The 15045-nt window shown below is 41.4% G+C and overlaps 1 protein-coding gene across 1 annotated transcript in view; it reads right to left on the bottom strand.

Moving 5' to 3' along the window:
• Positions 1-3316: 3316 nt before the first annotated feature.
• LOC135203241 (VPS35 endosomal protein-sorting factor-like) overlaps positions 3317-15045 on the bottom strand; it is a 35135-nt gene continuing 23406 nt past the window's right edge. The window contains exons 4-8 of the mRNA XM_064233016.1: positions 6619-6760; positions 6308-6489; positions 3891-4043; positions 3767-3770; positions 3317-3369 (exon numbers count right to left, since the gene is read on the bottom strand). Of these exons, the coding sequence (XP_064089086.1) occupies positions 3317-3369; positions 3767-3770; positions 3891-4043; positions 6308-6489; positions 6619-6760 (534 nt within the window). The remainder of the gene's footprint in view (positions 3370-3766; positions 3771-3890; positions 4044-6307; positions 6490-6618; positions 6761-15045) is intronic.

Genomic DNA, 15045 nt, shown 5'->3' with positions numbered 1-15045 from the left:
TGCCCGGGTAAGAAGCAAGCTCCCTTCCGGTAGCGGGGGAGAGATATAAGGATATAGTAGGCAAGCAACCGACCACTAGTAGTGACCACCCCGCCCGCTGGCGGAGCCAGTAATCTATAACCAAAGGTGCCCCGGCTGCGACGGAAGGCTCCGTTCGTTATAGAAAGGGAAGGTGGCTGAGCAACTGGGGAAGGGGGGGAGGGTTCTCGGCGTAACACGGCGGGAGAGAGAGAGGGGGGGGGGTTGGCCTACTCCTCCCCCGTCTCAACAACTACCCGCTCGGAGACACAGGTACCCTATGAGTGGTCGCCCTATACCCCCCGCTGGGAGGAACCCCTGGCCACCTCAGAGAGGAGGGAGGAAGGCAACTGAGGTTGTCATGACAACCAAGGGGTCCCCCAGCACCTCCCTATACCTGGTAGGGAGGGAAGGGGAAGGGTAAGGTGCGATGGAACACGTGACCGCAAGTGGCCTAAGCCGCGAGCAACACAACCGTGGGAGGGCCACGTGAACCAGGCTGTACCAAACCATGGAACATGCACCTAGGCTAGCCTACACCCTAAATAGAATAAAATTACATCGTAAAGATGGAAAAGACATTTTAGTAGAAGAAAAAGAAGCCCAGGAGGAGGCAAACTGTTCCGAGGAACAGAAGCCTACTCGGAGCCAGCGAAAGCCGATGAAGAGCAAGAGCCGGGATGCTGGGCTGGAACAATAATAATAGCCCTAAATACCAAACTAAGAGAAATGGTAAGGGGGCTAATCTAGCTAAAACTCGATGTAAAAACGATGAACGTAAAAGGTAAGCCCATAAGTATAAGAAGTCCCAGTATGGAGGACCTGGGAATTCTTAACGAGGCAGCATGGCGCCGCCACGAGACAACCGGGAAACCGTATATGACCTATTAGAAGGAAAATACTGGTTCCCGGAAGACAAAAATATAGTAAAACATTACTTATGAGGCACTTAACTTAGCCTGTTCGATTGCAGAACGTTCCATATCGAAGAAGATAATAAATCCCGTAAAAGGCACAGCACAGAGAAAAATGCGTCTGGACGCTAGCGCTAAATATTAAGGATGTCCGCTAGGGGCGGCTGCTGTCCTGTGGCGTCCTCTAGTAGTAGTAGTAGCGGCTGCATCGCCCGTTGGTATCAGCTCTCTCTGTGGGGATTCTGATTGGAAGTTCTAATTGGTGAATGTCTCGTGGTAGTGTTCCCACAATCGCCCTATCACATCACCGACACTTCTTTTTAAGAGTGAGCGAGTCAGTTTTACTGACATTTTCTTAATTTTGTTTTTTCTCTGGTAATTTTAGATTAATTTTACCTAGAAAGTATGATATTAAGGATCCTTTCATAGGCCGACACGAGCTGAGCCCAGAATACAATCAATATGGCGAGAGAGAGAAAAATAGAGATAACTGCTGGCTGACATGAAGCATCCTCTTACTACTGGACTATGAGAAAACTGACAAGCTATAAAGTGTTCCTGCATTACATGATAGCACACTTGCCAAACTGAAGTATATACTGTAGTACCACCTAAACAAACAACATATTTAGCTATTCAAAAACACAGTAATTATTTTTTTTCAAAGGGTCAGTTTGAAATCTGAAAGTGAAAGATTATGATATTTATTTCACAGCATAAGAAAACCTTCAAAGGAAATTACTGGAAAGTGATTATTGATCACTTACTGTGTATCACCAAAGCTAATCCTCCATTGTCAATATTTTTTAAAGAATATTCTTTCATTCAGAAGATTGCCATTGCTATGATTTTAAACAAGTGTCATTCTCCTATTACTTCATACAAGATATATGTGATGACTTATTCTCAGTTCAAAATTTTGGCTTCTCATTTTCATTATCTTTTAAATTGTATTTATGGATATACGTACAATGAATATTACATACTGTACTCTAACTTTCTCTGGCTTTGATTACACCAGATATGTACTATCGCGCACAAAAGTCTGCTCCCTTAGCCACCCAGGGAGTGAACAGTAGTCCACTGACTATGAAACACTGAAGCAGTTAAACAAGTAATTAATGGAAGACCCAAAAGATGTCACGCTGTAAAAGCATACGGGAACAGGAAGGGGGGAGTTGGAAGCCAGTATTTTTCTTGAGCATATTCTAACATCGTTAAGAAAGTGATTGTGAAGCTTTTGTTGTTGACCATACTGGGTTTGAGTGTATAATGTGCACTTAAGGAAATATGCGAAATAAATATGAAAATAAAAGTGCTTAGGAAGTCAGTGTTCATGAATTAGTATTTCCTATAGATTATCGTATCTTATCAATAGACATGACTGTCCACAAGATCGATACAAAACATTTCAGCAACAGTGTTTATGGTGATGTTCTATAACCTGCAAGCCACCTCTTATAAAAAAAATAACATTTATAGCAGCAAAATTAGCAAAATTTTGAGTTCACTTGTATTATTGAGGTAGCAACCACAAACTGCTGTTGGAGCATTCTCTATATGGAAACATTCATAGAGCTCTTATATTTAGTTCTATTGCGTGATTGGCCAACATCCACAGTGAAGGTGGGCGATATGGGTGATGAAAATCGAATACCAGTTTTTAGACACTATATGTAATTTTTTTGAAATACTAACACAATATGAAAGATTCAGATAGATTAATAATTGCACAGAGATAGAGACAAAAAATGTATAGGAGAGAGAGAGAGAGAGAGAGGGAGAGAGAGAGAATCTTGGTAAGTGGTAGTCTAATAGACGTAACTAGCAAGCGATTTATTCAGTATATGTACTGACTGGTGATTTTGTTGTTGGTGTGAGGTTAGAGCAACAAAAATGCTTTGTGAATTGAATAATCTTCTACCAATCCAATTGTGATTATTGTTAATGTAGAATGCCATGGTCATGGAAACTATTAATCAACAAACAATATTATGGGGTTGACACTTTTTAAATTAACCAAAGGTTTAAGGATGACACTACCCATACCTGTGGTAAGAGGTATTCCTTTGGTAGGTGACTTGGGACACTCACAAATGCCAGTGACTTATTCCGCACCTTACCACCTATTGCTACTGACTTAAATCACTTGATACCCCGGCAGCAGGAAATGTAACATCATATTTACGGAGTTCTTTACCATTATTCACCCCTTTCAATTCTGATCAAAGCAAACCAGTGTTGTGTGAATGGGCATTGATCAGTGTTAATATTGCTTGAGCAATGACTAGCTAGTATCTATAAACATTAAAACATTTAGAGCCTTAAACAGCTATAAGAGCTTTTTTACTTTTGTGTGAGAAGGTTGCACATAGTTCTCTTCTTTATTGAACATTGTTACTGATATGTTTTGCATCAATCTTATGGACAGTCATGTCTATTGATAAGATATGATATAAGAAATGCTAATTCATGAATGGACTTTCTAAGCACTTTGTTCTCATTTTACACTCAAACCCACTATCGTTAACAACAAAAACTTTACAATCACTTTCTTAACGATATTAGAATATGGAGAAAAATACCTGCTTCCCACTCCTCCTTCCCATTCCCAAGTCACTTTATAGTGCGACATCTGCTGGGTCTTCCATTAGTTACTTATTCAACTGCTTCGGTGTTTTGCAGTCAGCGCATTCATGTTCACTCTCTGGATGGCTAAGGGAATGGAATTTTGTGCACAATAGTACAAGATATCATAAGCTTTTGTGATTCTTTTGACTGGTATTTGTAGCAAGAGTCATCCAAACACAAACAATGCTTCATGAAAAACTAACATTCCTGCAGAGAATGATATTCCAAATTAGCTGTTCATACATAACACGGTGCCATGAAAATACAGGTAAAAGTCAATTCACTTGGTTCCATAAATGTTACTGCATCATAATAAAATCTACTTACCATTGGAAAAAGGGACTGAGGATCGGGAGAATTGGTAAGAGCTGTAGAAATAAGCTTTAAGAGGACGGATAAGGAAAAGGGCAACTGTTCTTGATTGTGTGCTGATCTCACACGTTTCAATACATCTCCAAGTAAAGTGTTTACTTCTGTTGCCTGCAAAATGAAGACCAACATTAAGTATAAAGAGCTAGTTATCGTCTTAATACAAACTGTAACAACTTACTCTGCAGAGCTACAAATCTATCAGATAGGTTAACAATCTTACATTAGAATAAAGCAAAGAATGCCTAACATTAAATATAAAAATATTTTTCTAGCTTTAAGTTTCCTAGCCTAATAAAAACCTATTCAACTAATTAAGGATAATGAGAATATAACAATGTCCCTATAAAATTTTGCTGAAAAAAACTTATTATTTAGCAACCTGATTTTTTCAAGCATCTACTGTATGTTAGTAACAATATGATAAAATAAGCCCAGACAACAAAGTAGTTTGCACTGCATTACCATGCCAATGCGTATCAGATTTATTTAAAATTTCAATGTGATGTATTTATGACTGCTAGCTTTCATGCTACTGGTGCCATGTATTGTTACATATTCTGATATACACAGGTAATTTTGTAATACAGTAGTACCTCGAGATACGAAAGGCTCTAGTACTTACGAAAAACTCGAGATACGAAAGCCAATGCGAAAAATTTTACTGCTCTACATACGAAAAGTTTTCAAGATACGAAAGGTTGTTGCTGTAAAGTCCCGAGATTCGCCCGGACCACCGAGAACAATTTTAAAACTCCCGCGCTGCCAACTGAGTAAACTCGCCACCATCCTCCCGCTCTCCCATTGGTTCCTGATGCTAGTCACCCCATAAGGTCCTGCTCTCCTATTGGTCAGCATCTACCCCTTGTGCTTTAAGTATTCTATTGGTAAAAGGTTGCTGTAAGTTGAAAAACTTATTCATGCAATACATTTAAAAAAAAAAAAACATTAGGTAAAGATAGAATAAAGAATAGAAATGAATGGTTATTATACTGTTTGGTAGTTTCAGTAGTTGAAGAGAGATAATGAAAATTTATGGCTTACTGTGTAAAAGTGATTGCTTGGCGATCGTTCGATACTCGTAAGTGCTGGATGTAGACAGACGTTTGGAAGCTTTTTTTTGTTTGTTTATTATAGTTAATGGTTACTTAATAATTATTTGAAATGAGTACATGCAATACATTTAATAAAAAAAATTGTGAATTAGATATCATCAAATATAAAATAAATCAGACTGCCATCAAATACTACGTATTTTTTAGATTTCTTCTTCTGTTTTATTATTACGTTACGTATACGTATGTTTCATTATAGCTGTCAGTAACTCGGTATCTCCATTAGGTAAAGATAGAATAAAGAAAAGAAATTAATGGTTATTATACTGTTTGGTGGTTTCATTAGTTGAAGAGAGATACTAATGACAATTTATGGCTTACTGTGTGCTAGGAAAAATGATTGCTTGGCGCTCGTTCGATACTCGTAAGACGGGTAAGAGCTCAATGTAAACAATCGATTGGAAGGTTTGTTTTTTGTTTGTTTGTGTATTATAGTTGATGATTAATTAATAATTATTTGAAATGAGTACATACTGATTATTTATACATTTTATTGGCATATTCTAAGCTTTTAGCTCTTAGGTTTAGATGTCAGAATCATAGACTAGGCTACAGTAGCAACCGCTAACATAGGCTAGGCTTATTGCTAAGGGACATATGCTAAAGTCCTAATATATGCAGTAAAAATGGGGTTGAACATTACATCCAGTTGAATATTATTCAAGTATGTACAGTATTTTGCCTTTTTGGAGTCATATTTCTTCCGTCGTAACCCTAGAACATGTGTTTTAGGCCTGGAAATATAATTTACTGGGGTGTTTTTGGAGGGCTTGGAACGGATTAGCCATTTTTACATGTAAAATGTATTCCAAGATACGAAAAACTCATGATACGAAGGCCGTCTCGGAACGGATTAATTTCGTATCTCGAGGTACCACTGTACATTTCATAACACTTGATGTTCAATTTCCACAGATCTCAAAATCACAGCAAAAATCTGAAAAAGTTTTGAGATCCATTTTACAAGCTTTCACTTCATGAAATATCTGTACATATTAAGGAGACCTTTTACATCTACATTACAATATTTTCATAAGCAAGTGAAAAACTTTAGATGTATGAAGATGATTGAAGATTTTCACATTGTAAAATATTTTGTTTTCCCCTCATTCTAATATTTTATCAATCTATCATACATATGGCAACTGCCTTGCAAATGTGTAAAATACAGCATATAATCAAACTTTCTGTAAAAATTGATAATCAAGAGACAATTGATTTTATGCTACATTTATCAATACGTAGTTGGAAAATACAAACCGTAAAGTGCTTTGCAGTAAATTCAAGCCAAATGCCAGCAGTGGAGAGATAATCCTTGGTAAGTGGAATTCTAGTGATGAGCTTCCATACAGCATTAAGAAGTGGCAAGTGCTGCTGTGGGGCTGGAACAGCATCATTCACACAAACGCCAAGAGCTGAAACCAGCTCGTGCTGACTCTTCCCTGTCAAATATCAAAATGAGCTAAACCTCTAACACCACTTTCTAAATGAATACTTCTAATGCATCATGTTTTAAACTGAGCAGTGTTTCTGTGATGCTTCACTTTTACGAATGTTACTCAGATACTAACCTGGGTAAGAACAACCTGCTATAAGGTGAGTGAGAGGCATAGCATTGACAGCAATGAAGCCATGTGGGAATGTAGTAAGTAATGCTGCAACTAACAAGTTCTGTCCGAGTCCTTCCCCTCCTTCACAATGCTGTAACACAGTCTGAGGAAAAATAAAAAAAAAACAAAAAAAAAGAGAAAAAATACTTTTAAAAATTTAGGTAAGTAGATTCACCAAAATATGACTTTTTTATGACAAAATAAGATTTTATGTATACTTACCAAGTAGTTACATAGCTATAGTTTCTAAAACCGTCAGCAACTAGAAATTTTTTTGAAATTAGCGGAAGCACTAGTTTTGTGGTGGTCAGGTTTGATACCCCCAGCCCACTATCAGGGGAGTGAGGAACCAACACCGTTCCGAAAATCAGTTTGTTTATGCCCTATTATCCATGTGGGGAGGGGGGAGGGAGGGCGGGCTTTGATCATGTAAAACTACTTGGTAAGTATATACATAAAATCCTATTTTATCATAAAAAAGTCATTTTTATGTATACAACTTACCAAGTAGTTACATAGCTGAATCTCACATTGTAGGAGGTGGGATCCATGGATATGCTCATAACTTTTTAAAATTTAATAATACAAAATATATATTTAGAGCTAGCATCCATGCAGATGCTTGTTGGTTCCTTACCTGTTAAGAGAGCTGAACAGTTGATTACTGCCTCTGGAAGTCGCTCGTCTTAACTCTAAAACAGTGGGACCCATGCAGCTAAGGAAGTCCCGTGGCTAGCATGGTCAACCAAATCATGCCCTGCCCAGGGCGTGGTACCAAATAATCAAATGTTACCAGAGTAAAAAACATATCACCTCAACCATAACCATAAAATTCATATCCAACTCTACACTTGACTGCAGGGTACTCCTAGTACATACATAGTACCTCCAGGCTCCCGTAAAAAACTCAACAACCTTGTTCAAGGTGAAGAGATAGGCGAGAAAGGTATGACTTCCTACACATCCTTACCCAATGCTGTGCCCGCCGCTAAATACGGACCTAGGGTACTGCAATTTTCATATATGTACTGTTTCAATATCACGCAAGTAATGCGAGGCGAACACCGATTTACATTTCCAACACGTTGCTTGAATAATCTAGTCCAAAGAGAGATTGTGTTTAAACGAGAGAGAGGTTGCCACTGCTCTTACCTCGTGAGCTTTCACTTTAAGTTTATTAAGGTCGGTTTCTTTCACTTGTGAATGAGCATCTACAATCACACTACGCAAGAAGAACGCCAGGGCGTTTTTAGACATTGGGCGCGCCGGATTCCTTACCGAACACCATAAACGGTCGGACAGGCCCCGAACCTTCTCTGTCCTTTGTAAATAACATTTCAGAGCTCCAGGCAGAGCAACTTCTCCTCATCTTCCGGTCCTACCAAGTCCGTGAGGTTTTTTTATACTGAACGAACGAGGCCATGGTTTGGACGGGATCTCGTTTTTTGCCAAAAACCCAACGGTTAATGCGCAAACCGCATTACCCTGTGCAAAGCCTATTCTCTTCTCCATGGCATTTATTTCACTCACTCTTTTAGCTGTAGACAGAGCTACTAGGAATAAGGTTTTCTCGTCAAATCTCTTAACGATGCTCTTTGCAATGGGCTCACACGGAGTTTCCTGCAACCACGTAAGTATTACATCTAGGTTCCAAGATAATATCTTTGAACCTTTGGGTTTTTCTATATCGAAGGACTTAATGAGATCTGCAAGATCTCTATTCGACGACACTTCCAATCCTCTGTGCTTGAAAACAGATCCCAACATAGCCGTATAGCTTTGATAGTCGCAGTAGACAGATTTCATCTGTTCTCAAATATAAAGAAAATCTGCTATTTCTTGGTTATAGTTGTTTTTAGAAGACGAAACATTATGCTCTTTACACCAGGCTCTAAACACAGCCCACTTTGCCTGATAGACTTTACTTGGAGATTCCCTTCTGCACCGCGCAATAGCTATCGCCGCTTGTCTTGGAAAACCCTTCGCTCGTAAGAGTTGTCGGACAGTCTGTAAGCAGTTAGAGACAGAGTGGATAGTCCTTGATGGAACCTCCTGAAGTGGGGTTGTCTGAGTAGATCTGTTCTCTGAGGAAGTAACCTTGGGTTCCAATCCACTAGAAGATCTAAAAAAGATCTGGAAACTATTCCTGCGCTGGCCAGAATGGGAGCAATGAGAGTCAAATCGAAAACGTTGTGATGCGTTCCGAATTTGTTGATGACTTCTCTCACCATCCTGAATGGAGGAAAGCGTACAAGTCTTTTTGTTCGACCAGTCCAAAAGCATCGCATCTGTCAACCATGCTTTCGGGTCCGGTGCTGGTGAACAGTAAAGGGGGAGACGATAGTTTCTTGCTGTAGCAAACAGATCCATCATAGGTTTCCCCCAGAGTTTCCACAATTCGAGGCATACCACTAGATTCATCATCCATTCTGTGTGAAGCACTTGCCTCCTGCGGCTCAGTTTGTCCACGAGAACATTGAGTTTCCCCTGAACGAACCTCGGAATTAATGTGGTTTGATTCCAATTCGCCCATACCAGCAGGCTCCTTGCCGTCTTGCAAAGAGAAAACGAGTGTGTCCCTCCTTGTTTCTTTATGTAGGAAAGCACTGTTGTGCTGTCCGAGTGTATCGCCACTACTTTGATGCGAACTTCAGCAATCCCCAGTGGATAGCGGTCAGTTCCTTTCGATTTATATGCCACTGTTTTTGTTCTGCATTCCAATTTCCTGATACTTCTTTTTCCCCCAGAATCACTCCCCAACCTTGATCGGATGCGTCTGAAAAGAACACTAGGTTGGGGGATCTGCGGAAGGAGGGATCTCCCTTCCGCAAGTCTGTCTCTTAACTTCCACCATTGCAGGTCCTCTTTTATTTCCTGTGTATAGGGAACACAAGTCCCGGAAACTTCTTTTCGTTCCAATCGCGCTGAGGAAAAACTGTAGGTTCCTCATATGCAGTCTCCCTAGTGTCACAAACTGTTCTATTGAGGATAGAGTGCCCAAAAGACTCATCCATTCCTTTGCAGAGCATTCCTGGAGAACTAAAAATTTTACTACCTTCTGCAGGCACAACTCGATTCTTCGTGGGGATGGAAAAGCCTGAAAACTCACTGAGTTGATCCTCACCCCAAAATAGACTAATTCCTGACTGGGGAGTAACTGCGACTTTCGTCTGTTTATTAACAGTTCTAGATCCTGAGCTAAAGTCAGGGTTTTCTGAAGGTCCTCCGTGCACCTCTCCTTTGTTTGTGACCGGAGAAGCCAATCGTCCAAGTAAAGGGATATCCTTATCCCAACTAGATGTAACCATTTCGCAATGGGAGCTAGCACTCGGGTGAACACTTGTGGTGCGGTCGAAACCCCGAAACACAGCGCTCTGAACTGGTATATTTTGTCCCTGAAGACAAAATGCAGAAACCTCTTTGAGTTTTGGTGTATTGGGATGTGAAAATATGTGTCCTCCATATCGATGGAGATCATCCAATCCCCTTGACGGATTGATGAAAGGACAGACTGATTCGTCTCCATCTTGAACTTTGTCTTTTGCACATACAAGTTCAGAGTGCTTACGTCCAATACGGGTTTCCATCCCCCCAATGACTTGGGAACAACGAACAGACGATTGTAAAACCCCAGTGTTAGTGGCTCCTCTACTAAATCTATTGCTTTCTTTTGCAAGAGAGACAAAACCTCCTCCGAAAGGGCGATGAACTTCTTTGAATTTTCTGAGTAGGCTGTCAAAGCTATCGGAGAGCCTGATAACAGTGGCTTTCTCTTGAAGGGAATATCGTAACCTTCTCTTAAAACCTTTACGATCCAAGGTTCTGCCCCTCTTGCTTCCCATTCTTCCCAAAACTGATGGAGCCTCGCTCCTACTGGCGCACGAAGGACTGATACACTACTTCTTGGTCGAGGGGTTGGTTGAGGATTTTTTAAAAGATTTAAGGGTGAAACGTGCTCTGCCCCTTGATCTTGGGAAATATCTACCAAATCCCCTGCCCCGAAAGAGTTGTCCTCGGCTGGCTGGCGAGGAGCGTACACTAGGGATATTTTCTCTAGTCCGTTTAGTGGAATGCGAGAGAAAATCCTGTGTTGCTTTCTTCTGCAATTTGGAGGCAACTAGCACTACTGTCACTTCTGGAAACAGGTGCTTCTTATCCAAGGGCAAATATAACAAGGCAGACTTTTGGGTAAGAGAAACTCCCTTGGATGTAAAAGAACACCATAGCTCTCTCTTTTTTAGGATACCTAACATGAAGAGAGAGGCTAGTTCCGCAGAACCGTCTCTAATCCCCTTATCTAAACAGGAGATCACTCCCTAAATGTCTGTAAAAGCTTCCTCACTCAACATTGAATAGCTCTTCAGTTTACGTCCCAAGGCTCTTACTGTCCAGTCCAGGAAGCTAAAAACTTTGAATACCTAAAAGATATTCGTAATGAGGTGGTCTAATTCTGACGCCGTAAACATAATCTTGGCCGAGTTGAAAGCCGATCTTCTCGCCGAGTCAATAAGCGCGGAGAAGTCTCCCTGGGCGTAGGCAGACACACCCAAAGAGAGAGCTTCTCCTGTTTTGTAACACAAGTGTCTCCTAGTTGAAAGACGAGAAGAAGGGAAGTAGAAGTTGACCTTGCCTTGATCCCTCTTATCCTCAAGCCAAAGGTTAATTTCCTTTAACACTTTTCGAGCTGAAAAAGACAGTACTAGTTTCGGTAATTTCCTGGAATCTTCCTGGTTGTCCCTCATGTAAGAAGACACTGGAGACGTGGGGGTTACTGGCGAGAATGAATCAGAAAAATTGTCTACAAAGTAAAAAAGCAATGCTTTGTAGGCAGTGAGAGAAGACTCTTTATTCTCCTCTTCTCCTTTCTCTTCTTCTTCGGCTGAAGAAATAGGTGAAAAAGTCTACAGGTTGGATAGGGGGCGCCGCAGATTGAATAAAGCCCAAAATGCTGTCTAACTTATTCTGGATGGCTGACAGAGAATGATTGGGGGCAGCCATCACCTGAAGTCCTGTCGGTAGGCCCGAAGCTGAAACTGACGACATAGGCTGTCCGAGCGCTTCAGACTGGTCCCTCTGTGCACTTGGTTGCATATATACCTGTGGATGCTCGGGCACTAGCAGATGCTCGGGCGCTAGCGGATGCTCAGGCGCTAGTGGGCGCTCGGGCGCTAGCGGACGTTTGGGCGCTAGTGGGCGCTATTGGACACTCGGGTGCTCATGGATTCCCGGGCGCTAGTGGGCGCTCGGTTGCAACTGTATTCCTGGGCGCCAATGGACGCTCGGGAGCCAAAGGTTGTTCTAGTGTCGCTGCGGAAGTTCCGGGCGCCAAAGGCTGCTCTGGCGAGCGGGCAAACTGTGGCGCCGATGGGCGCTCAGGAGTCGGCATGTTCTCATGCTCCGAATGTTGAAGATGTCTCCCAGGAGTCTCGGGGATTACAGGAGGGACTGGTGGCAGTCTTACCTGTCCTTCAGTATTACATGTGCGGACCGGTGCTGAAGACATCTCCGAGAGTCTACTCTTCCCCATACTCTTCACCTCTGAACATCTGCTAGAGAAAGACTTTCTCGATGACGACTTCGACTTAGAGGATGTAATCCTCTCACTACGACGTCCCTCTCCTGCCATATCCTGAGTCCCAAAAACTACACGAACGCTGTTCCTTCCGTAAATGGCTAGCCTTTTTACAGGGGACTGGAGAGGGAGACAACTTACGAGCCCTCCTTTTCAATGGATGGGACTCGTCATGGAATTGCCACTGGCGCCTGGAAGAGGACTCCCCGGAGCTGGAAGCACTAGACGATGGCGCTCTGTTGTGATCTGGGATTTGTCAACAGAATCGCCTGAGGGGCGACTGCTCGTGGGCAAAGACCCCACTAAACCTCCCTTGGGCTACCAGGTTTTCTGGGGAGTTTTGACAGGGACCTTTGCCTAGGAGAATCAGTGGGACGATCAGCCACCTCCTCTACAACACTTACACTTGCACTCACTTCACCACTTACCTTATCCATTAGAGTTTTTACAGACGCTCCTAATTTCTCCATCGCTTGGAGCATGATAGAAAATTTCTGATCGACTCTTGCCTCTAAAATTGGTCACAGCATCAGGTACGGTGTGGAGAGAGCCAAGATTAGGACTGGGCAATGACAGGTGGAGGGAAGGTTCAGAAAGACAAATTATCATTAGACAATTCCTGACTAATTAAGTTTTTTGCTTTAGCTCTAGAAGCTGCTTTTCTCTTTTTATCTCTCTCTAACTTGTTCGTGTAACTAGTCAAGATCTTCCAATTTCTTTGATCCCAATTAATACACTCCCCACCAGTTTGATCTGGTGTACAAGTCTGTCCCCTACAACCTGTGCAAATTGAATGTGGATCATTACCCACTTTAGTGATCCTAGTGTTGCAGCCTTTACTACAATACCTAATCCCAGATGAACTAGTGTCTGACATTATGTAGACCAATTCAAAACTAGTGAATTTTGGTGCAAAACTATTTAAAGCTATTATCAATTCCTAAATAGCTATCACCAAAAACAAAACTTCCAATATTCAGAGTACTTCACCAAATAACTCCAATAAAGAGTGACGGCAAAGAATTCCAAAAATTCCGCCGCTACTGAAACTGTGTTGACAGTACCAGCCGGCAGAAACAACTGATTTTCAGATGGTGTTGGTTCCTCACTCCCCCATAGTGGGCGGGGTATCACCTGACCAAAACAAACTAGCGCTTCCGCGAATTTCAAAAATTCTAGCTGCCGACGGTTTTAGAAACTATAGCTATGTAACTTCTTGGTAAGTTGCATACATATAACTTATCATTTCACAAATTTGGCAATAAACAATTTCCTACCAAACTAGATAAATGGACTTGTCTTAAATCTACAGATTGTAACCGAAGTCAGAAGCGTAAACATGGTTTCCACAAGAAAGACAATGCAAATGGGCATCCTTCTCTAAGGCAGCTAAAGTATAATGGTAATGAGAATAAGTAAGCCAAAACAAAATACAGTACTCACAGTGAAAAATGATATTGTTATGATACGATAAAGTTTGTTCATACTTACCTGGCAGATATATATATAGCTGTATTTTCCGAAGTCCGACAGAATTTAAAAAACTTACGACACACGCAGTGGGAATCAGGTGGTTAGTACCCATTCCCGCCGCTGGGAGGCGGGTATCAGGAACCATTCCCATTTTCTATTCATATTTTTATTCCCACTGTCCCCTGAGTGGAAGGTGGTGGGTACTTGATTATATATATCTGCCAGGTAAGTATGAACAAACTTTATTGTATCATAACAATATCATTTTGTTCATGAAACTTACCTGTCAGATATACAGTGGACCCCCCGTATTCGCGTTCTCCAGATTCGCGGACTCACACATTTGCGGATTTCTCTGGGGAACGTTTCCCCGCATTATTCGCGGAAAATTAAAATTCGCGCATAATTCGCGGTATTTTCTAATGAAAAATATCCACAATTCCTGGTTGTTTTGATGAATTTCATCATAAAATGCACTGTTTGTGATAAAACTATTAAAAAAACCAAGTATGAAAATTTTTAGTGGTTTTTCTTGAGTTTTAACTAACAAAATAGGCTGTTTTTAGCATTTTCATAGGGGTTCCAAACATTCGCGGGTTCTAACTATTCACGGGGGGGTCTGGTACGCATCCCCCCGCGAATACGGGGGGACCACTGTATATATAGCTGAATCCCACCGTTGGAGGTGGGAAGGGACAGAATAGAAGGATTTTGGGAAACAAATTGCATGCAGATGATTTACATCTTGGTTCCACCTGTTAGCATAGCTGACTTCGTGATTACTGTCACCCAAGTCTGCTTCTGCTTTACTAGAGTTGCCAGCAAGGTAGTGACCTGTGTAGCTGGGCGTGACCACAATGTGACTAGACCATATTGACCATACCATGAGGGCTAAGAAGTAAAATAAATATATATCACCACCTGACCAACCTAGCCAAAGTTAAGGTGTTTTAACTAAGGCTTAAGAGTTAAGAAGTCCGCCATTGGCGGCGACTCAACAACTAAAATTAAGAGCTCTTCCTAACCATTTTCGACAGGATAGGATGAGTGGTACTTCTTGCCCCCAAGATTGTGTCTGCGGACACGTATGGCCCTAGCAAGCAGCAGATCTCATATGACGTCTTCCCATCCCTCAGGGAGTGTGAAGCGAACACAGAGTTGCTTCGCTAAAACACGGTACTCAGGATATAACTGAGTGCCATGTTCTGTTGAAATGCTTCCGAGGCCGCGCCCTCACCTCGTGAGCATTCAGATCAAAAGATTTCAAATCTTTGTGCAAACACAACGAAAGAGCCTCTTTGAAAGAACTCCTTAACAATAAAGCCAGGGTGTTCTTTGATGTG

The sequence above is a fragment of the Macrobrachium nipponense genome, chromosome 24 (assembly GCF_015104395.2).
Source record: "Macrobrachium nipponense isolate FS-2020 chromosome 24, ASM1510439v2, whole genome shotgun sequence".
Lineage (NCBI taxonomy): Eukaryota > Metazoa > Arthropoda > Malacostraca > Decapoda > Palaemonidae > Macrobrachium > Macrobrachium nipponense.
The sequence above is the reverse complement of the archived record's forward strand: the minus strand, read 5'-3'. Positions and strand labels throughout refer to the sequence as shown.